The 24198-nt window shown below is 32.8% G+C and overlaps 2 protein-coding genes across 2 annotated transcripts in view; one reads left to right on the plus strand and one right to left on the minus strand.

Annotated features, from left to right (window-relative positions):
• Positions 1 to 14150, minus strand: part of LOC128173034 (uncharacterized) — a 116641-nt gene extending 102491 nt beyond the window's left edge. Inside the window, exons 1-2 of the mRNA XM_052838786.1 lie at positions 14093 to 14150; positions 5102 to 5326 (exon numbers count right to left, since the gene is read on the minus strand). Coding sequence (XP_052694746.1) covers positions 5102 to 5326; positions 14093 to 14150 — 283 coding nt within the window. The remainder of the gene's footprint in view (positions 1 to 5101; positions 5327 to 14092) is intronic.
• Positions 14151 to 15394: 1244 nt separating this feature from the next.
• Positions 15395 to 17936, plus strand: LOC128173013 (uncharacterized). The gene is made up of 3 exons (XM_052838764.1): positions 15395 to 16104; positions 16953 to 17135; positions 17764 to 17936. Exons 1-3 carry the CDS (start codon positions 15603 to 15605, stop codon positions 17844 to 17846), a joined length of 768 nt encoding a protein of 255 aa, XP_052694724.1. The 5' UTR covers positions 15395 to 15602; the 3' UTR covers positions 17847 to 17936.
• Positions 17937 to 24198: the final 6262 nt, after the last annotated feature.

The following is a 24198-nucleotide window of genomic DNA, read 5'->3' on the forward strand; positions in this document are numbered from 1 at the left end:
GTTTGCATTTCAAACACCTACAATTACGCGCATGGTCAATTTCCATTGGTTCTACATGCCTTGTTTCTACTGAGGTAAGATTATCTGCTCTATCCTTTAATAAGGGAAGAGTATTATCAACATTTGAAAGAGTTTGTCTGTTGTCATTACTTTGTAAAATTTCTGTCATATTTGACCATCTTATCGCTAGCCTCCGTCTCAGATTTTGTTCTCGCATTGCTATTTGAATTGCGGATTCTAAATCTTTTGGGTTTTCTCGCAACATTTTCATTCTGAGGTAATTGAATGTCAACCCTTCACAAAAGATATCTACTAACTGTTGTTGTATCAAAGGATCTTTTAGTATGTCATTACTGTAGGCGTCTTCTGCGATTTCCAATAGTCTCTCGGCGAACAATTGAACACTTTCATTTGAATTTTGTCGAGTCCTACGCATTACTGCTAACGCGTGTTGGGGGTCTGTTATTTCTGCAAATCTCTTTTCAAGGGATTCCTTAAGATCGTTCCAAGATGGGATTTCTTCAGACGCATCCGTTTCATCTAAATACCTTTTAATATAATTCCCAACTGAACCCTTACTCGTTATGTATGCAAGCATGGGGATCTCATGACCTTGTTTCCCAGACATAACACTGTACTTTTCAACTTCCTTTATCAACTGTTTAAATTTTTGAGCATCTCCCTCAAAAGGAGTTATCACAGAAGATAGGGGCACTGAGAGTGCGGCTGTTATAGCTTTATCTTGACCAATAAAAAATCTTAATCATCATCCTGATCTGGGACTCGGTGTCGAGGTTCACGCGATTCATACGGCCTAGCATCATGATATGTTTCAAAAGTATTTTGTTTAATCTGTTCTTTTTCTGGTGACTTTTGACCTGTTTCTTGCCCTTTATTTTCTTTGTTCTGACCTAACCCCGCGAATTGTTTTTCCAATTGCTCCATTTGATTTCTAAGTTCTTTTTTATAAAACCTATCACCTGTCGCCATATTGGTTGCTTAGACAAAGTTGTTTACTTTGAGATAGATATAAGAGACATAAAATGGTTCTTACCTTATTCTGTTTTGACTTCGCTTAGTCCTGGTCACGGGCACCAAGAAAGTTCATGTAAGCCTTCTGTCTAACGGATCCAATTGAGGGTCAGCTCAAACTTTGTGATGACAAGTACAGTATTTCTTTCTCAAGCGGTTTTATTAAAGCGTGATCGTATAGTTACAACAATTAAAAGCAGCCCAAATCAAGAGTCTCAGAATCTATCTAAGCGGAATCTATCTCCTCAACATCATTTTACATGGGTATATATAACATTTTACATATGATGAACAGTTCTGACTAGTTCGGCCCATAAACGATGATCATGAGTGAACATTTAGTGTTCAAAATTAAGATTAATATTGTATTCCTAAAAAAAGTAACACAACCGTCAAAACTGCCAATCAAAGAGTCTGGATGCACGATTTGAGTCTCCGAGTCCTGGGTCTCGGAGTCCCCCACCTAGTATGAGGCATCACTTACTCATAATACGTTCGTTCATACATGGCATAAAAGGTTACAAAGGTTGATATATAGAATGCACAATACAGGACTCAATATACAGTACCAGAGCTATCGTTGCAGACACAGAATCGCCAAATATGACACTTGTTTTTAAACTCTCAATTTGGATATTATTATGCCCGTATTATTCGCCTGGTTTTATAACATCTTTTAGGAATACTACGCAGTGCTACAAGATTCACAGAATTCATTCTGTTAATTATTCTTAACACCATTCAGTGCGCAGTACCTAGGTACACATAAACATCATAGTGACCATTATGTAATACTAGCAATTCAAGGTCATAGCATGGCTATCTGTTTACACTATACCTCAACTTTGTTGACTTTTGAGAGGGCATTTGACTGTGTACTTCAGGAAAGTGTATGGAAACTCTTAAGACAGCAAGGCCTACCACTGAAGATTATTAACATCATTAGAGTTCTACATGAAAGATTTCAGTGAAGTGTTATAATAAACAACGGCCAAACTGAATGGTTCCCAGTAACATTCAAGCTGAAACAGAGCTGTATGCTATCACCACTACTCTATTAAGTGGCCATGGACTGGGTCATGTGGGAATCCACCAGGTATCAGAATAACGGAATTAGATGGAAAATCGAAAGCACACTGGATGTCTTAGATTATGCCGGCAACATATGCCTTATCTCTCCACTCATCAAACAACCAGGCTCCACAAAACATCTGGAAGCATACACCAATTTAAAGAAGAACAAAATAATTAGAATAACACGGAACAACAACTCAGTACAAGTAAATGGAGAACTTGCGGAAGATGTAGACACCATTACATACATGGACAGCATGGACATCAGGAGGTACGGACGAGGAAATAACATCAAGAAAAACTAAGCCTGTCATGTGTTTGCCATCTTAAAAAAGTTTGGACATCTTTCTATATGACCACAATAATAAAGCTCAGGATTTTCAATATATATAAAATCAGTAATACAATATGGTTCGGAATGCTTGAAGCTCCAGAAAGACGTAATATAGAAACAAAGAGTTTTCGTAAACCGATGCTTACGGTCCATATTCAAGATCAGATGGCCGAAAGTAATATCAAAGAACGAACGCAGAGAGATTGCAGGACAGGAAGACATAGCTGTGGGAATTGCTTTAAGGAAGTGGAGATGGAACGGCCATATGCTTAGAAAAGATCATCGTAGTATTACTAGAGAAAGCATCTTCAGGACTGCCGATGGTAAAAGGAAAAGGGGCAGGCCAAAACTAAATGGCGAAGAACAATTATAGTGAGTAAGCTAAAAAGGTGAAGTTATCGTGAAAAACTGTTGTGGCAAAAGCAAAGGATCGGACTGGGTGGAAAGACTGTGTGGCTGCCCTCTGTGCCACCTGGCATGGAAAGGGCTAATTGGGTTAGAACTATTTGACGTTTAAAACACATTGTAATATAGAGAGTAAATCTTTAAAAATCTTCCTCTAAGTTTTAATCTGCCAGGAAAGTTGAAACTTGTGTGAAAGTATCTTTAGGTAGTGTAAATTATAAGTTTTAAAAATCATGACCCCCAGGGGAAGGATGAGGCAACAACGGAGGGTCGAAATTTTAAATAGGAATATATAGAGTAAATCTTTCAAAATCTTCTCAGAAAGAAATCATCTAGGAAAACTTGTGTGGAAGAATCCTCATGTAGTGTAGACTCAAAGTTGTCATGACCCCCAGTAGAAGGGCCACAATGGGGGTCAAAGTTTCACATAGAAATGAAAAGAGTTAATCTTCGAAAATGTTCATCCCGAACTAAATCAGCCAGGAAAGATTCAAAGTTGTGAGAATTATGACCCCCGGGGGAAGGGTTGGACCACAATGCGAGTCAAATTATTACATATAAATATGTAGAGTAAATTAAAAAAAAACTTTAACTGAAACTAATCAGCTAGGTGTTTCTTTAAGATTGCTGAGTCTTTAGCCTCTGGACGATTTTGAGAAGGGCTTCAGAGTTTGATGTAGTTTTATATCCTGTATATAAACAATTGTTTAAGATCTTTTGAGAACTGCAAAGCTCAACATGTGATATTACTATAAGGTCATTCTGTTGAAAAAAGAACTGATGATAATAAACATAAGCATGTTCAACGATCTCATGTATCATACTACATTGTGTGGATAGTTTGTATTATGACTCAGTTAAACTGATTTTATCATACCTAGTGTTCTTCAGGTGAGGGATGTTACCGACGGGCCTCTTGTTCGTTAAAAAAAAAGATAGGGACTTGAAAACTGATAGGGGAAATTTGGACTGAAATATTTATAAAATTGTGAATGAAAGCTTAATGTTCTGTATCTAATTAGTGTCATTGCCATTCATAAATTCTATTTTATTTTTAAGAGAGTTTAGCAATTCGTATTATTTTTACAAATTATTATATTGTAACATTTTTAGGGATTTTTCTTAAATTTTCAAAATAATATTTAATGACCATTTAGTCAAAAAGAAAGTCATTGGCCTCTTTTTTTGTAAGTGAAAAATAACATTACAATGAAAGTTCTATAACACACAATATGGTTTTTCATTATCATTAGATTTTTTTCCATTCTGAGTAAACGTATACCTTAAGAGTATTTATAAAATCAATAAAATATCTGCTAAATGACCAAGGTCATATGGATTTCAACCCGTGACCACTTATTTGATATTTATTCTAATTAAAGATGAACTCAACACAATGCTGCAGCATTTTTTTCAGAGTCTTTAAGTAAAAGTTTAATTTTCTCATATTAAGATAAGTGTGAGATCGGTGTGTCCGGTGTGAGACAGCAGAATGAGATGTTTCTGTCCTAGACTGTGTAATACTACGAAAGATTATGGGGTGGGCGATTCAATTAAGTAATGTTTTCGCTATACTGGTTTCATTTTAGCATATTTTGATTGTAAAAATATTAGTATGCTTCCATTCTTACTTCCACTATGTGTAAAGCGCAGAGGAATAAATCGCAAATAATCTTTAACATTGTGGGGTAATTCGTCAGACATTGTTTTTTAATGTTAAATAATGCGAGAAAATAACCATTCATTACCACGAGGGGGCAAGTCATGGTCTAGAACGAGGCTATGAGGATATGGCATTGCAATATTGAAGTGTGTTCAAGATGTTCATTTGGAGATTTATCAACACAACACGTGGTTGTCAATTCGCTTAGTGTCATACAACGTGGCATTTAAATATTCTAATCTTCAATATTGAATTGAAATCCTAATACAGTAACTAAATATATATAACATATATATAATTTATGCATCGTTGCATGGACGTTGAAATTCGTCAATATTTTCAAAGTACACTGTAACAGTGCTGCGTATTAAATCTCATGAGGAAAATATTAACTTTTCTGTCGTTGTTAATGAAAGCTTATATGGTTTATCAGGATAATAATCATTACTGTTGCATTTTTAATTGCTTACAAAAGTAGAAAAAAACTATATGTTTGTCTGATAATTATATGTATATAATATTCTGTACACCTTAACCGCTGATATTGTAAACAAGTAATATCGTGGTATTCAACAACACAACACAGTACATACCGTAACCGTCGTAACTTTGAAACTGGATGTGTATACTGTATATGCTAGACACTTCACCAAGATCCACTTTCCACCACACTGTTTTGACAGGATCATTGACTCCCATAGCATTCGTCCTCGTACATGTCTCTATGTTTCCATCCACTGCTTTACTAGCGCCGTAACGGTTATATATATTATTATAGGTGTGTGATTGGGTGGCGATCTTGTTGTAGGATATATCATCTTAAAATAGAATATGATATGGATGACTATCATCTTGTAGTATACATTTAACAAGTTCAATTAAAAATAAACATTAACATACCCCTAGTCCTTCTCCAATCAATATTATAATTTGAGTTCAAATTTTGCTAATCTTTCTTTTAATTTTTATCAGACGACACAATATACGACATAGATACGACGCTGTTGTACTACATTGTCCAGTATGTTTCACATCGTTTACTATACTATTTGTGTCTCTCCCCCGAAAATGTCTTTGAGAACGACATTACCATTGAAAAGATATTAATTTTCTTAATTAACTATGCATTTTAAAATGAAAAACATATTCTGAAGCATAAACTTTCTGTTGAATCGGTATTATACTTATTGTTTAACGTCTGTCTTCCTAAAATGTATCGTTTATAGGAATTGTTCCTCCATTTCCATATTTGTTGTTTTGTTCTGTTTTGTTGGGGTTTTTTTTTAGGTTTTTTTCGCGGGCGGGGGGGGGGGGGGTCACTTGATAGGAAAGTAGACTTTTCGACAAGCGATATTCTCAAGCATTCACAGGTAAAACCCACTAGAGCAGCAGTTGCAATAAAGTTAGCAAAATCATAGCCCTAGTGACAAGAAAGCACATTTTGTAAACGCAATTGTCTACCTTCCTTGTATGTACTTGCATATTAGTTTTAAGCTGTCCACTAAGAATTGAACATTTTTTTTCCGGTAAAACAAACGTTCGTACTTTTATACACCAATATCGAATAAAGAGGTATTGAAAAAGAAAGACACACCAACCACATACAGATGCAACAATAAATCCGGTTACATAAAAAGACAGTTAATGTTTCTGATAAATCTAGATTATCACATGGCGCGTTTTTATCGCTTCTTATATCAGCCCTCGGTCGCTGTATATCAGCCCAAGGGACATAAGGCCGATATACAGCGACCGAGGGCTGATGTAGCTTGCGAAATAAAAAATTGCCACGTGATGATTTTTATATTTTTAACTTACTGGAAATATTCATCATGCAATGAAAACTGATATCAAATTATAGACTTTTTTTCCCCAAAAACATTCAGATGAAAGCGTCGCGTGTATTAATTTTGTCTTAGTAGCTTAGGAAGCAAATTTAAATGTCTATCTCTTTGCGATATGGACTATCCACAGTTTTAGTTATTGTTTGTGTAATTGATTTCAAGAAAATCAAATTGTAATGTTGCCTGTAATTGTCGCTCCTTGGAACATGAACACATGTTTCCCCTTTGTTATTACCATGACAGCATTTGTGCAGTTTATACTTTTGTTAATTTTCAACATTTTCAATTCCTTCCAATGCATTCTCAAATAGGATAATATTACAGGCTTCTGAAATATTAAAATTTCCTATAGAGGAATTTACGTCAGTAATTAGAGTATCGTCGTTTCCAGTAGAGACATCAGAGAGACATCTGTTTCAATTGAAGCGGAGCTATAATCGTTTATAAATTGGACGTTTTTATAGCCGCTTAAGGTCCAACGGAAAATCTTACTATTATTCTGAACAAGAAAAATTCTGATTATTTAATATTGATTTCCCTCCAGTCGCCAAGTTTGATCCTTGATATCTTGCTCGTGAAACATTGATTCTTTTAGTATTTTTAAATCTGATAACATGCCGCGGGATATTGTCAGTGTTACGGCGGCCATTTCGCGCACTTATTTATGGCAAACGACTGTATGGTGCGCTTTTTAAGATTACTAAAATGAGAACGGAGATCGTGCTTGGTACGAAAATTATATTATAAAAATGAGCTGAGTTTTCGATTTCCTCCACTTACTATCATCATATTGACAATCCAGTCTGATAAAAAAAAAACCCTTCTCCTTACACTCGTCAATGTCTGATAGTTAAACAAGATGTCATCTTCACGTCACCTCTACATTTGCATACAATCTTAATATACCCTAACTTATCACAGATAATAAATGAGATAAAGGAACAACAGGCATAAATTAATCTCTCTGTCTCCTTTTGAAGAGTTCTAATTGATTTTCGAGAGTCCTTATTGGTCATAATTAAAGATAAAATGAGGCAATACCTCTCAGACCAAGACAAGAGAATAAGGGTGCTTTTAATCAGACTGATTGACAATCTTTTCTTGACACATAGGCTTTAGTTTGTTGTATTTTTGTCTGTTTAATCAATGAAACAACCACACTTCAATTTAGCGCTACATGTTGTAAGAATGACATCTATTATATAAAATACTAGGATGTATTTGAGAAGTTACATACGTTATAGCAAAAATTGAACATACCATATGCTAATGTTATGGACAATCCTGCCGCATATAGAAAACAGTGACATACATACATTTCCTTATCTATTAGTAACACATTTGATCGTCAATAATAACACCCGGAAATATGACTTTTCATACATGTTTAGGGTGAGCAGAGCTTGCCATTGCCGTTTTTAAGTTTACTTATTTTTAAATTCCACTGCACAAAACAAAATGATTGCATCAACAGTTAGGCCCGAGCAAATAATATTTTAACTGCATGTATGTTAAAAAAGACACCATTGAAATAGGTCAGTTAACTCCTTACCCAAAAAAGTTTGAACAAATCGTCTCATATGTAACTGTAACATTTTATTGTTTAATTAAAAGAAGTCGCATATATATTTCTTTACAAACAATATAAACAGCTATGTACGTTCTGTTTTCATTTTAAAAAAACCGCGCAAATCATGGTCAATATGTGGATGCATTTGACACAAAAGTTTTAATCCATATATCTCGTAACTTAGATCGTCGAATGCATAGTTCCGAACGCCTTAATATTATTTCTAGATTAGATGGCCAATGAAATACCTTACATGGAAGAATTTACGTCGAGCAGCCGTAAACAAAGTATGACTCGCAGAAATGCTCGAATTGCAACAATAAAAAGGTAAATATTGAAACAAAGTGGTGCCAACCTACTCACAGAACATGATGACTTACATTCTTTTTTACTATCACAATGATTTATTGAGCAATACTCTACAAAATACGAATGGATTATCGATCTAAACACTTCTGTAAACTGTGATGTCTTTGTATTAAATTATTTAAGAAAAAAACACATATAACAGACTGTAAATAATATCAACAAGAAGGTCTTATACGTAACGTGTTGCACAAAACACTCGACATTTTATCAGTAGAGGAAACAACGATACAGAGCCATCAGCAGTATAAATAAAGAACAGAATTTGAAAGGAAATAAGATGTATGTAAGTCAAAATTATCGACTTTTTTATGTACAGCAACCATTACCACTTGTCACGCCGAGCTCTCTAGTAAATTTCCATGGTTAAGTTTAGCTAGAAAAAAAGAAAAATGCTAGATAAAAAAAAATGAATTACTAGTAAATATACGGTTAAAAAAGTTAATATCAACTGCATGCACGTATATGACTTTTAGGGACAACATATTTTCATTAAAAATTTCGAAATATCACAGTAAGAACATATTGCATTAAATGTTTAAACTATTTAGATAATCATGAATATTTACACCGGGGAACAAAATAACAAAATCAATAAATATGTATGCTAAAATATTTTGATGGTGTTATTACATCATGATATTTACTAACAGCTATATAAACCCAGGATGATTGTAAAGGGAAGTCAAGCTCTACAATTGTCAGACATTTAAACCTATTTAATTAAAAACAGTTTTTGCATAACATTATGATTTGGTACAATGTTTACCCCAACAGGGAAGTATTTGGTATTGGGTAAAAGTAAACGAACCTGTGTTAACTTTTAGATAACTGTGACACAGGTAAATCTATTAAAAATGAACAAAAAGGAACTAAAACGTACAATTGGTTCGTCATAATATGAATATAAATATTAAAAGGTTTACAGTACGTGATATCAAGCAAAGTTGTAAAAATCTGTTAAGCAAATAACATACACTTCAAAACATTAGGTTAACTTCCCTTGTTCACGATAGATGATTTGTAAGATTGGGTTTTGTCCTTACAAAACAGTTTTTATTATTTTTAAAAAAAAAAACTGTCTTAAAATTGTCCTGTTGTATGTTTTTCAACTGTTTTTTTCCATGAAAACGACCTTCAAGAATAAGTGTTTTGGATTTTATAAATCTAAGTGTGTGTTTTAATAAAGATTTATAAATAAAGGCTATTTTAAAGAGTGTTCCTTCTACTTACTCTAAAAAAAATCCATTATCAAGTTATTCTCTGCATATAAAGATTATACACAAACCACACAAACTTTTAATAATTCAACAATAATTCAATTATACAGGAAAATAAAAAAAAGAAAAGAAAAAAAAACAATTCCTATCTTAAAAATGAAGCGCAATGGTATTTTGATAAACGAAATATTGAGAGAGGTGTGATGCGGATCCCTATAATTTTTTACATCGTCATCAGCTATGTAGGAACTATATAGACCCTGGGATATGTTTTATGCATCGTACAATGCAGTATCGCCTAACCAATACCCTTTATTTACTTCAATATATGTAATAAAAAGGTATTGCTTTAACGTTACACATACTTAGTTTAACCTGTGAAAAGATGATTTTTCTATACAGTAAAAACATGCTTAAAATGATGTGCCAGGTACGGGCGAATTTGCTTCCTTATAGACGCAATTCGTTATATACGTCAACATAACAATATGTTTCAAACGTATGAGAATGTAAATCACTTCAATATAAGCGTCAATTCATTATGGGCGTGGTTTATTGAATCGACTTTGTACCCGACCGATTAAAGAAAACTGATTTTTTTTATTGGTTATCTTACAAGTCATTATTGCGTTTAATACACTTTTGTTATGTAATAGAAATACAATAAAGAACATAAAACACTTTTAACAGTAATCTTTTTTACTTAAAATGATACTATGAAATACCTTTTAAAGCACGTTCAAAAACATTAATACGTTTATCATGCACTTGATTTCTTGGCTCTAATTTAGTAATAGCACATGTTCATATATTACATGATACAGCAGTAACACTTGATTAATAACAACAAGTCCTTTATACATGCCGTCAAGGGACAAACATATAACATAATCCAACAATATGTTTCAGAAGTTTTATGTTTAATATTTGATACGCATGCAAAAGATACTTTTTTAAACAAATTAATTTTTGGAAAAAGAATATTAAATCAGATTGTAAACGTATCTTTTTCAAAGTTATGTCATCACTAAAAATTAAATCGTTCGTAATTCCATTTACCCATCCTTTATGCATCACAAACACAAATTGTCATGTTTTCTTTAATCATTTTAATGGGGTGTTGTGATATGTAAGCTCCGTGTTCGATACAGGTACAGCGAGTTCTTGATAGGTTGAAGTTTCATCAATCGAAGCATTTGTATCATGGTAAAACTCAATAATCTTCCAACATGATAACAAGTAACAAGAAATAGATCCCTATTTTCTAAATTTCTCACTAAAATAAATTAAATAAAAGCTGTGTGATCAATGGGGTTGATTTTATTACAACAATTTTTAAAGATTTGAATTTAGAAGTATAACTATCCTACTATCTGGCATCTATAGATGTACATAAAATTACAAAATGATATGATTATTTGGGTTGTCAAAATAATAGACCACGCTATGATACATGATGCAGATAGGGAACATCTACGTTAATATTTATTGCTCTTGGTATAAGTCATTTACCTGCACATTACAGCGATGTTGATGATAAGAATGATGCTAACTGCAATATAGACTAAACACCCAACGATCCAACCGACAGATGACGTCATATCAATTCTAAGCATTTGAATATTTGCCCCAGCATAAATAGAACGTTGTCAATAACAAGTCTTTGTGTAAGTTAAATTTGTTATTTCAGAAAATTCGCTATGTTCAATAAATGTTCAATGAAATTCTTCATACTCTAAATGTACTTTCTTTAAGTACGACGACCAAAGATAATTAAAGCACTGACTGAATTATAAAATTAAAGCGTAATTTGTGAAGTTTTTAATTTCTATTCGATGTAACACCACCAACAAGTTCGGAAAATACTTTGAAATAATTGCATCTTGCCATTGGTCAAAGTAAACACTTAGATAGTACATAGACCATTTACGTATTTTTAATCAAATTTTAAAACAATATTTGGTTAGTCTGTAAGTTCTTACTTATAGTACAGAACTGTCCTGTCCAACCAGCCTCACATGTATTGCAAGTTCCATTCTCTATGTTGCAGATGCTATCATTACAGTGTGTAGGACATGGTATGTTACATTGATACCCATACACACCATGATTGGCGCAACATGTTTAAAAAAATGAAAGTAAAGATATTTCAACTGAAACCTTAAATTCGTCTTGGATGTATTTTTAACTGCAATCAAATGCAAAAAACCGTCTCAACTAGTTTTTGAAGAGAAAAAAAAATTGTAAGGGCACTATTCTCAAACCGGAACAAGGATTATAATTCATGTAACTACATGTACACATAGAACAAATTGATTTTTTAAAAATATGGTGTGTTAATTTTTATTCTTTTATCACTATTACACAGAAAAGTTATGTGGGCACATCTAGTGTTTACAAAATAACATGTATGTAAGAAGTTGATTAAGATATGAGATACATTGACAATCATCTTTGTTTTCTAATCAGAACTCTTGCTATGTCTTCGTTTGCATGTGCTATGTTGGCAAAAGTTTGATTTAGATCTTGCCTTGATTTATTCATAAAGGTTTGATATGAACATGATATTGTAATTTCTTATCCATACATTATGTTTAAATAAAACTATGGACGAGCTTTGTTTAAACAGCGAAGAATCATAAGTTATATATTTCGCTTGTAACTTGAATTCCGATACTTATACATTAGTCAAGAATTCAAAATTCTACATTTAGTTATTCTAGCATAAATATAGATAAATTAATAATTTTATTCAGTTAAATATAAGTCTGTAGACAAATGCATGCTTTAAAACATAACTGGAAAAAATAGTTTACCCTTTACAGATACTTAACATAGCTCAGTAAAAACATTCTTGATTTCATATGTTGAGGGATATGCCACGCCATTTAATCGTTCATTGTAAAAGATGCCATAACGCCCATACTATGTACATATTGTTGTAAAGTTCAAGGGCCGTAACTGTGGTCTGTCCTTGTAACACAATGTGGACCTTTGTATATCTCCAGTTTTTTGCTGGCGCTTTTCTATATGAAGCAAAACAGAATGACTTATTGTTTATATTCGTTATTGATACAAGATATTAAAACAAAATGTGATTTATTACGAAAACCTTTCTGAAATATAAGCCAATTTTTAATAATTCATTCTGATATGAACTTAGTTGGTCATTTAATCCAATCTGTTGAAAACCGTTTCTCAAAAGATTTGATCAGATCAAAAATTTACTAAGTTCACTACCGGCTGGTATGTTCGTAAACACTTTTTTAAAATAGGTTTTAAGGGACAGCATATTGCTAAATAAGAGTAGCTAAGGAGATATATTTGTAAGTAGAAATATTTACTGTTAGTGGTTTAGAGTCAAGTTTATTGCCAAAAAAAAAAGAATGAAACATTCTTTTCTTCAGAGGCCAAATAGGCAGTTGCAATATATTTTCTCATCTTTGTTTTGAAGTATATTCCTAGAAACCTAATTACAACAGAGTTTTGTAAGCAAATAATTTTTAGGGAAAAATGGGTTAAAATTTTGGGGAGCAGGGACAGTTTTTTAAATTTGAAATGGGGCTTAAATACGGTTTTATTATAATAACACTACAAATCCAATTTGTAATGTATAAGTTCGATTCATTTTATTCAGGAGGCAAATGACAATGTGTGAGACGCAGGCATGGTTTGCATATACATAATTTATCAATAAAATTAATTGCTCTTCTTTAGGTGTGTAATAAAAACTATATTAGCAATATAACACGTGTCACAATCGTAATAGGAGAAATAGTTTGGATGGTTTAATTTCTTTTTTCAACTTCCAGGGGCTTCTTCGAATGACATCATTGTAATTATATCTTAATCTTTACATCGAATTCGTTAGAGAAAAGTATCACACTGCGCTTTCATCTTGAACACAGAAATTCCAACAACTCAATATTCATGTGCAAATAAATGCAGTCAGAAAAGCCAAGTAGATTCCATAACACAAAATTAGCTACGTGATTAATACCGTATTTTCTTAAAATAATTAATGATTTAATTTAAAATAATATATATTGAAAAAGAAAGATATTATTATAATATGTTAGTGAAAATACATTGCGCAACTGTACGTGGTTTAGTTGCTGCAGGCTTCAAGTATCATGTTGAAGACAAAAGTGACAGTATTAATCTCAGTCGGCAAATAACACCAATTATTAGTATAGTAGTCTATATTCACCGTAACCGTTGTAGCTTTAAAAGAGGATGTTGATGCTATAAATATTTCTTGGTCCACCAAGATCCACCTTCCACCACATTGCCTTATGAAGAGCGTGTATTCCTATTATATCTCTCCTCATTATGTCGCTATGTCTCCATCAACCGCGTTGTTTGCAACATGATATGGGCCGTCATGATATGTGTGTGATTGAGTTGCGACTTTGTTAAAAGATATGTCTTCTATATAAAATAAAATTAAAAAAATACAAACGGGTTACCATATCTGTAAAATGTTATTTAATTAGATATTGGTACAACAGCTTAGTAAATTGATTTTCCAGTAGTAAAATATTTGCCTATCCAATAAAGCAATCAACCTTGATTTAAACGAACCGCACGCTAAAGTTGTTCCTCTCATACATAGAATGAAAACGTACATGAAAAGGTCCATCGTTTAAACATTAAAAAAAAGACATTGCATGTACCCTATTTTAATTATCAGATAACAAGGAAGTTAGAAAAATATAAAGTAGGTTTTCACTAGAGTTTTATCAATCTATACAATGAATGAGAATCAGATAAAAAAAATGTTATATATATATATATATATATATATATATATATATATATATATATATATTTGAAACATTGCAGTCACAGTTATAAATTACATATGTATTACTTTACAAAATACAGTATTTCCAGTCGTCGCAACTTATCTGTCATTGAAACGAGCTAATGTTCTCCCCATTGTCATTAGTTTTTTTTTTTTTTTTAAAGTACAGTACTAGTACCTTTTTGACATAAACCAGTGAAAGGGGTTTACACCCGTCATCGTTTTATGTATCTGAGGTCACGAGAACAAGCCATTCAAAGTCATTCATACAGCATCGTTCGTCATACGTCTTTTTTTGGCATAATCAAATGAAAAGTGGAGTTATTAAGTCCATAAAAAACAGAACACGTTGAATTTAAAGATACATGAATACATAACCAAGACTTGAAATGTCATTCTTCCTAATAAAAAGAAAAAAAAAAGAAAGAAAGTAACGGAAACCAAATTAATTAATTTGTTATACGAAAAAAAACAGTATAATTAAATTGCTTTCAAACATTTATTTATCGTCTTTTTTTTTATAGTTAATGGTATTGTAGTTAGTTCAAATGCATCGATGCCACGTAGAATGTTTTTCATTTACTAAATGAGGACATATTTTAGAATTTGATAAATATTTACGAACCTGCATTGTTCATTTTAGCATACATATGGATTTAGACCAATACTATTCATTAAAACAAACCTTCCGCTCATAAAATAAATAAAGTAGCAGGAAGAAGTAGTCAAGTCTTTCTTTTCTTATCGATATCTCGCATTTCTACTTGACAAAATATAACAATGTAAGCTATGTCGCATTTTGTGACAAAAAGGCTTTAAAGTTGCGTTGTTGAAGGGAAAATCTTTGTATTGTGCTTTAAAAGAATATTTTTATGTCCATGTGCTAAATGCTTGTGTAACATCAAGAACAAGGAACGTTATTGGCCGGAATAAGCCGTGTTTCAAATATGCACAACACAAAACATATACAAAGGCGTTGAAATTGTCAAACCTAATGGTACAAAGCTGATATGTGCTACTTAACGAGGCCGAGTACAGAACGAGTACGCACGCTTTCGCGCAGATTTTCAATTTCATGTAGTCGTATGAGTGACTGGTATTTAACTTATTTAATATTGTATTTTAAATGCATTTATTAATAAACACAATGTTATTGAAGCATAAAATGGTGTTTTTCATAATATATGGAAGATTAAGTGCTTAGTTTTGCTTTTACGACATTTCTGAGAAGATCAACCGATTTCCGGCATTGTAAACAAAAACAGCAGATGTTGGAAACGTCAAAACATGAATCTCTCGCGTGACGATCTAAATGGGCGCTTTATTAAGAAGTCATCATCAGACCACCGCCAGAAACGCATCAGTAATTTGAACAGGGACAGTTTTATTTCTTTACAAAATAACTCTTCTACCCCAGCTGCTGGCAGCGCTTTATACCTTGATCACTCATACCAATCATTGCAATGTTCATCAACACAGCCTTCTTATGACGAATATTCTTTTGATCATGTAAATGAAACTTTATTTAGTGGAAAATTGAAAACATTGATTTCTTCGCGTTTTGTTGTCGATTTACATATTTTGTGCACGAACATGAAATGTCTCAACTGCTCGAGAAATGTGTTGTTGGAGGATGCAGTTGGGGTTTTACCAATAGGGGTGTCTGGCTATCTAATAGTAAGATGTCGGACGTGTTCAAGTTTTATTCGTGTGGCGATGGATAAAGAACACACTGGACAACATCAAAGAGGACCTAAAGTGCTTGATGTAAACTCAAAGCTGGCTACAGGTATATTGTGCTATTTCATTGTGTATAGGTTTATTTGATATTACGATAATGAGCAGACTTTTAAAGCCAATTATATCTATTAGAGAAGAAGTTTAAAAATACTTAAGGATTTTGTTGACAGTATAAAAGTAAAAACATTGTAAATTATATAATACTACTGGCGTACTACCAGTTCTCACTGAGTACCATTTCTCGCCAGTGCATTGTTACATGTAGCCTAAGATCATTTTTCGTACATGTATATGATGTTATTATAGCATTGAATCATGATTTTTTGAAGTATACAGTCTCATAACTGCAGCGGTGTGTGCATACAAATTGAGTAATGCGCATTAGTGCATTATGAAAATTTGTATGCACACATCGCTTATATTTACATTTTTCTAACTTAATGCCTTGTCTGCAAATGTGATTTATACCTTAAAATTCCTATTTTATTCTAAGGGTAAGTTCATATTAATGGAAGAGCCACAGTAACAGCCGCAAGCGTGAACTTTGATTTTTGCTTGTGACGTAGTTAACAGCGTTCAACGTTTGTGACGTCATAATAAAACTCGTCATTTTAACCTTTGAGTACCTTGTGTGCATTACAGTGTTATATCTGCCGTAGCTTTCAACACACTTTACAAGCAAATCATATGTGGAATGTAAATATTTGTTGATAAAATGACATAACAATGCACTGGCCATAAATGGTACGTACTTGGTGAGAACTGTATGGTTGCATGCCAGTATAAATTTGTTTATTCTTTGTATTTTAATTACCATCATATTTAAAATGATTGGATAAATACACAAAATTTATAGGTGAATTTGCTTGTACAAAATAACATGTTTTGATTTTATAGCTATGTACCATATCGGAATAGGCCCAACTCAGGTGAACAACTTTTTGTCAGTTGTTAATCTGCCCACACCCAGTACAAAGACAATCCAAAGAAGGTGTGAAGAAGTTGGCTCCAAATTAGAGGAACTAGCCAGTGAGTCAACTGATTTGGCACTCCAAAGAGAAGTTGCTCTAACAAATGAAGGTACATTTATGAAACAGTAGTTGACATAATTAATGTTTAAAATCATTCCATTGGTCAAAATTAAGCTAACATTTATGTAGTTTAAAACAAAGATATATAAACAGTACTGATCAGACCCAACCTAAAAGAAAGTAAACCCCAAATAAACCCTAGGTTTACTTTCTGGGTTTACTCTAGGTTTACTTTGGGTTTACTAGAGTGGACCCAGATTAAACCAAAAGTAAACTTTGAATGAACACAGAGAGTAAACCCCGATCAGAAGTTTACCCCTGAAAGCATGACCCTACTTGTATGTTCGGAATATACTGGGGGCAAGAATTATAGGCAATAAGATGGTAATTTAAGAAAAATTAAGGTGGGTCTGCTTTCCATTTCAGTGTGTACAATTGACCCCAAACTCAATTCTCGAGAAAACCCAAAGTAAATCCAAATTAAGTAAACCCCGAGTGGACCCAAATTTAAAAATAAAAATGCAGAGTAAATCCATGGTTTAGTTTGGGATAATACTTTGTTTAGATTCGTTTTGATATGTTTTGGTGTTGGACACCCTCCCCCTTTTTTTAAATTTTCTTGTTGTATCACTCCATGAATCTATATATTTTGACAGTTTCCAAACAAAATATTGTAGTTGCTCCATCAGCGCAAACCCCTGAAATGACAGACAGTGCAGATCGCATAATGCAACGCATTGGAATTCCTGCACCAGGTTAGTGCATCAAAACCCTTATCAAATATATACCATTATAATATTGTACCTTCATTATTCTTTTTGTGGTACCATTTTTGTTTTATACTGGAACATATCATTGATTTTTAAATTAAATGTAACTTAATTGATCCAAAAAAATCTGACAACATCGAGTTGCCAGGCATGGATCATCTGATCAAATTAGACGCGAATATTAAGAATATAGTCAAAAATGTACTAATCCACTTGGGTAGACATTGAGTTCATTTCTTAAATAATATTTGTTAAATTGTATTCAGTTTTCATTGTTTTTTCGTTTCCTCGGGTGAATTACCAAAAACTGGAACATTGCCAATGGAGAGCTCCACAAGTTCAGAGACAAGTAAAAACAATTGATATACTCAACTTATACCTTGTTTGTATACACACATGTAAATTTTGTTAATATAGTACATTTACCTGGTATTTAGGGTACACAAAGATTTAAGTTAACTAGAGCAGAGCTCGTGGCAAAGCCACGAGTAGGTCTTCCGTTGTTGCTGCGAGTTGAAAATATATGTGATATGGTGTCAAACGATTATAATTACTAAACTTTCAGTTCTGCTTTTGTTATAAAAACGTGTTGTGATTGAAAGCCTGCATATAAAACGTGTTTTGAAAAAGAAAATAAGAAAATGTTTTAGGAAAACTATTTGTCGCATACAGTTTATGTAATCGTAACAAACATTATTTAAAAAATGAGATATTTAATGGCGAGTTAAATTTTCAGAGGGTAGCAAGCATTGTAATAAACAGTATGTACTCATGTGTCATGTCAGGAATTGTGGTTTTTTTTTTATTTTAAACCGAACCCGTTTACAAAACACGTAACCTTTTCTCTAAGATAACTTCTTTATTTAAATATTTGTAAATTTTTGAAGACAATGTGCAATTTAGAATTGTTGCGTGCTGACAAAATTTACAGACCCTGAAACGTACTACTACAACAAAAAAAAGCGTGCGACTTACGTGCGAAAAACGTTTCGTATTAACCGTTTAGCGTTTCGTGTGAATCGTGAAGCGTTTCGTGTAAACCGTTTAGCGTTTCGGACAAAGCGTGCAGAATTTCGGACAATGCGTTTAACTCGTTTCGAGCAAAGCGTGCGAGAACCATGTGAAACGTTTATCAGATTTCATTCGGAACTCTCTGACAATTTGTTTCAAAATGGAGCCCGTGTTTTACATTACATGTACTTTAAACTGTTTGTGATTGGCAAAACTCTCTTGTAGGTATTTTCATGAAAAAAAAATCTAGAAGAAATGATATACTTATCTTTTTACAAAATTGAATTTATTTTTAACAAACAAAAGAAAGGTATATGTATTAAAAGACGACTTGTTACAGAGTACATGTATATATAACGTTTTATACGATGTTTCAGTACTGGTACAGTTTTACCGGTAACGAATATTTGCCAGTATCGAATAATTTTTAGAAAAATTATTGTTGGAAGACAAAGTTGAGGTTTTAAAAAATTCTAGCTAGGTGATTATAACATAGAAATAAATATTATATCAGTGTTTGCCATTTGCACGATTATTTACCGAATTGTTTACAAATTAAAAAGGTGCCCCAGATATGGGCTGCCGGATGTTCAAAGCAGAAAAAACGAAAGTGTGAAAACAATTAAGCCTAACTATGAAAATAAGTTTGTTATTGATCCCTATTTAGTGAATAATTAGTAAATATAATTCATTTAAAAAGATAATACATCATATCAAATAATAATGGAGCTTTGAATGAAATTACGACTTCAAATAGAACCACGTGTAGTTTTCCTAGTTACGGTTCATTGCGACAGAAGTATTATTTGGCTGCAAAAATTGATAGATATACGGGAAAAACAAAGGAAAATGGCAACTACTTATCATCAATTACTACTATAAAGTGTTTGTATGAAAATTCAATATTATAAAGTAACGGAAATGAAAACTGTTCAAGTCCAGTTTCAATTTGACCGGAAAACGGTATGATAAAAATAACGATCATATAATTTGTTTAAATGACATATTCCCACAATTGTTTTTCCTTGTTCATTTATAAGTCCATTAACATGTACCTCTAGTATATTTTTGAAATTAATTCGCCTCAAAATATTCGGTCAGAAGTGATAAAGGGCGCTTAATTCGATACTGGGAAACGAATTCAAAACTAGGAAACTGGAGGGGGTGTTGAAATTACTGTCTCCGTAATTCATCCTTTATTTTTTTCGGGTTTGATACAGTTTAGAAGGACAAAGAAACGCGATTTAAACAAAAAATAAAAACATTTGGAATTCCGATAATAATAGTTGCATGCACGAGAAACCGCATACTGATTCGTTACCGGTAAAATGACTGTACAATATTAAAATTCGCTATACATAAAAAATATTAAATACAGTTAGCAAAATATGATTTCTGTTGGAACAAGCCTTAATCAACTTTAACTTACACGAGCATGTTTTGATAAGCATGTATCTTTTTTAATTTATTTACATCGATAACTCTTATTGAGACCACTCGCGACACACATAACCTCGGACATCGGGTGAGACCTGCACCTGGCTGAACCTGTCAATCAAACTCTGTGTATTTGTTTTCATTGGATGGTCAAGCGTCTCTTTTTTTGTCAATAGCCAATGGAAAAATTAATGACTTCAAGGTAATTGGAATCAGTATTTGATGAAGCACACAATTTAAATGATAGAAAATTTATTAATTATTTGAACAAAATTAAATTTAAACATAGAAAGAAAACATACTGATCATTTCTATGAATTGCGGGAAGTAAGTTCTTTGGAATCCCGATTACAGATATTTTTACAAGTAATTATTTTAATTACTTAAACCACTGTTAACGGAAAACAAGACGTAATAAACGCACAGGGATTTGCCTACAATGTACACAGTCATGCAATTAATTATTATGGGAATCTTTACGAATGGAACTTAATTCAAATAGATCATGATAATCTATATACACTGTACGCCGTTATACATGTAAGGAGCGCCGGTAATATATACGAAGATTGAGTCAAAAATTTAAATCATTTTTATTTCTTGTTCTTTTCAATACAATGTTAAATTACTTTGAAAAAAATCCGAAATAGTAATTACAACTTTCTTTTTTGTTTAATCATTTGAATTTTTTCTGAGGTACATGGATATGTACAGAACATATTTATTTACGCGAATGATACGACATAGGAAAAAAATTATCGGATGTTTGTATAACATTGTTTTCTAACGAATGTGACTAATTTAATTTTAAATATTTTTCAACATTATCAATGTAAATAATATCAGATTTATTTCCTGTTTGTATTTTTACATCGTATTCTCTGAAACCAATAAAAATACTGATGTTAGAAGAAAAATCAAATCCCGCCGAATACTGAAAAACCGATTTCAGTTTGTAATCATACAGATTTTTATTTTTGGTATTGACTATTGAGTTACGGTAACATTTTTTCTGGATGATTTTTTATTTATATTTTATGTAGTAAAAGCACCATTCCAACTGTTACTCAATTACATAACAATTGATGACCCGGGGCTATGTATGTTCTGAGCTGTGTGCGCTGAAGCGACACAAGATTCTCGGTCGCACGTGGCGATTGAATTAACACAGACTGACCGAATAAACAAACGGTTGGGAAAGTGAAACAAAATGTTACACATAAGAAGAAGCCACCAAAAATGATTTTCGACAGATCTTGATATCGTTTCGCCAAAAAAAATAAAAAATACAGCGCGAGCTCCTGTCAGCGGGGCGGGAGGAGGGGGCGGGGGGGGGGGGGGGGGCAGCAATGAGTTCGCTTCCATAATGAAACGAACATGTAGAAAAACTACAGAAGTGATTAATATGTGACCGATAGAATCTAATCTAAAGTTGTTTAAAACTCATGTGAATATTCTTTTAAATAATCATCGAATGCCTCAACTCAGGACATTCTTTTATCGTGCTAGCACCTACCGCAAACATGTAACATGGAACTTTGATTATAATTTGATTTGATTTTTAAACTACCTTGTACGCTATCGTATACACCAATGCTTAATCAACTGTACAAGTAAAATAAATTTATCTTTTCATCTTAAACCAATATAATAGTTGAAAACATAATAAAATATAGTTGTGTCCGTGCAAAATATGAAACATAAACGCGTCATAAGGTACATGTAGAAGAACACGAACCGACGGCGGATCACTTACCCACTCGCGCCGGATCTCTTCAGCCATGTGCGAGGGATGATCATCATTTAAAGGTTTAATATTTGAGGGGGGGGGGGGGGGGTTGATTTAAAACATTAATTGTACAGTTTTTAAAGTACTTTACTTAAACAAACGAAACATTAGTTTATTCGGACGATTTTTCCGATTTGGAGTAATATCATTCATTAATATTCATTTACACTCAAATATTTAATTAAATATATATACAAGTAGGACAAACTTTTATAACATAAAATTAAAACAGTTCTTGTATATACGGCTATATTAACTCAAACACGTTCATATGCATGTAAGTGTAAGTCGCGGTGTGCGAATCTTGTGTATTAAATAACCGCTTACCGCTAGGTAATGCATCCGTGGCTGATCTCCTCGGCCGTGGGCGAAGAATAGATTACGTAAAGGTACAAAGCACAGAATCGCACAGCTCAGAACCAAGGAAGATTTGAAAAGTTTGCAGTATAATGACCTTACTCTATCAAATAGAAGTTATATATTTTAAACTTAAACCCCACAATTGATCTATGTCTATTATTGCTTTAGAGAATGACATTGCTTTTATTAATTAAATGAAATATTTCTTACTTGACATCCAATCGTTTAATCCACAAAAGATTTAGTGTAATCAAAACTAAAACAATTCTTGAGTTCGCGGCTACATAAACTCATATATGAGAGACGCAACTCTCGTGTATTAGATAACCGCTGACCGCTAGGTAGTCCAGCCGCGAGCATGGTAACCGATTTTCTCGGCCGCGGGCAAGGGAGAGCTTACGTAATGGTACACACACACATGCAGCTCTGATTCAAGGTAGATTTTAAATGCATGGAGTTAATAACTAAAATGTAATGCATAGAGTTTTTTAATTCCATATTTTGTGGTTTACTAGAAAAGAAAAAGAATGTTTTGTTTTACAATTGCCGTTTTTAATGATTGTGCACTACAAGAACTTAACAACAATAATTTTAACTCCTAAAGGAAAAGCGTATACTCCAACAACAACAAAAATTCTTATGAATTAATGCCTCCTGTATAAACCAGCATACTTTCTGCGGCAACTTTATGCCAGTTGTACGCACAAAGACTTTCGTTAACTTGTCAAATGAAAACATGTACATGTCAACATGTAAAGCTTTTTACACTCATACTACACAAATCACATACAAAATAACATTGTAACGACCTTTATGAGATCCCAACAAACAACTTTTCCAGCGACAGCCATATCAAAATCCTAACCGTTTTTGAGTTATTAAGCAAAATTTTTTAGGGGCCATTGGCCCTTCATTAAAGGGGCCAGCCCTTTTTTATTGGTGTCAAATGAAAGCCCTCTATATTTTGCACAACTTTTATTCTACATGTCTTAACAAAATATTTTTCGTTTAAAAGATATAAAGGAAAATATGTCTAAATTTTCGCACTTTTTTGAATCCTGTTTTTTGATCCCCTACCTTTTCCTAAATAAAAAACGTAATCTTAAAACAAAAACAGATGTGCACAACTACAATGTCTCTGTTATTCAAATTCGTTGGATTCCCATTCCCTGCTATCATAGTCTCAGAGCCTTTGTCTGGAAACAAAAGGCCCTAAAAAATTTTAAAAGGGAAATAACTCTTTAACGGAAGGGGAATTCTAAATTTTATGAATTGCTTAAGATAGTGTTTTGTAAAGTACATTAGCCCTGAAAATTTGAGCAAAAACCGTTCAGAAATAAGCAAGATATGAAGCCTCAAAGTTCGCGTCTAGGAAGAAAAAAAAAAAAAAGAAAAATAATTTTTCCCGCACAATAATAGAAAGGTCTTCCGTTGGAAACGGAAGACCTTAATTCTCTATTTAAATGCATAAGTTATTATGATGTCACATTCAAAAAATTAAAATATACCTGACTGATATTTTTTAATAAATTTTCAGTCATCAATTTTATGTGGTTTCATTATTTTTGGCAGATTTTAATGAAATAGCAGCATCAGCAGATGGGACATATCAAAGGCGTGGATCAGGAAGATGTCGCAATAGCATTTCAGGTGAGCTTAATATAAGGTTTACCATTCCATTCATTCAATTACCCTTCTACTGCCCTTGCTGAACTGAATATATTGGAAACAGAATAATCTATACC

The sequence above is a fragment of the Crassostrea angulata genome, chromosome 2 (assembly GCF_025612915.1).
Source record: "Crassostrea angulata isolate pt1a10 chromosome 2, ASM2561291v2, whole genome shotgun sequence".
NCBI classification, from domain to species: Eukaryota; Metazoa; Mollusca; class Bivalvia; order Ostreida; family Ostreidae; genus Magallana; species Magallana angulata.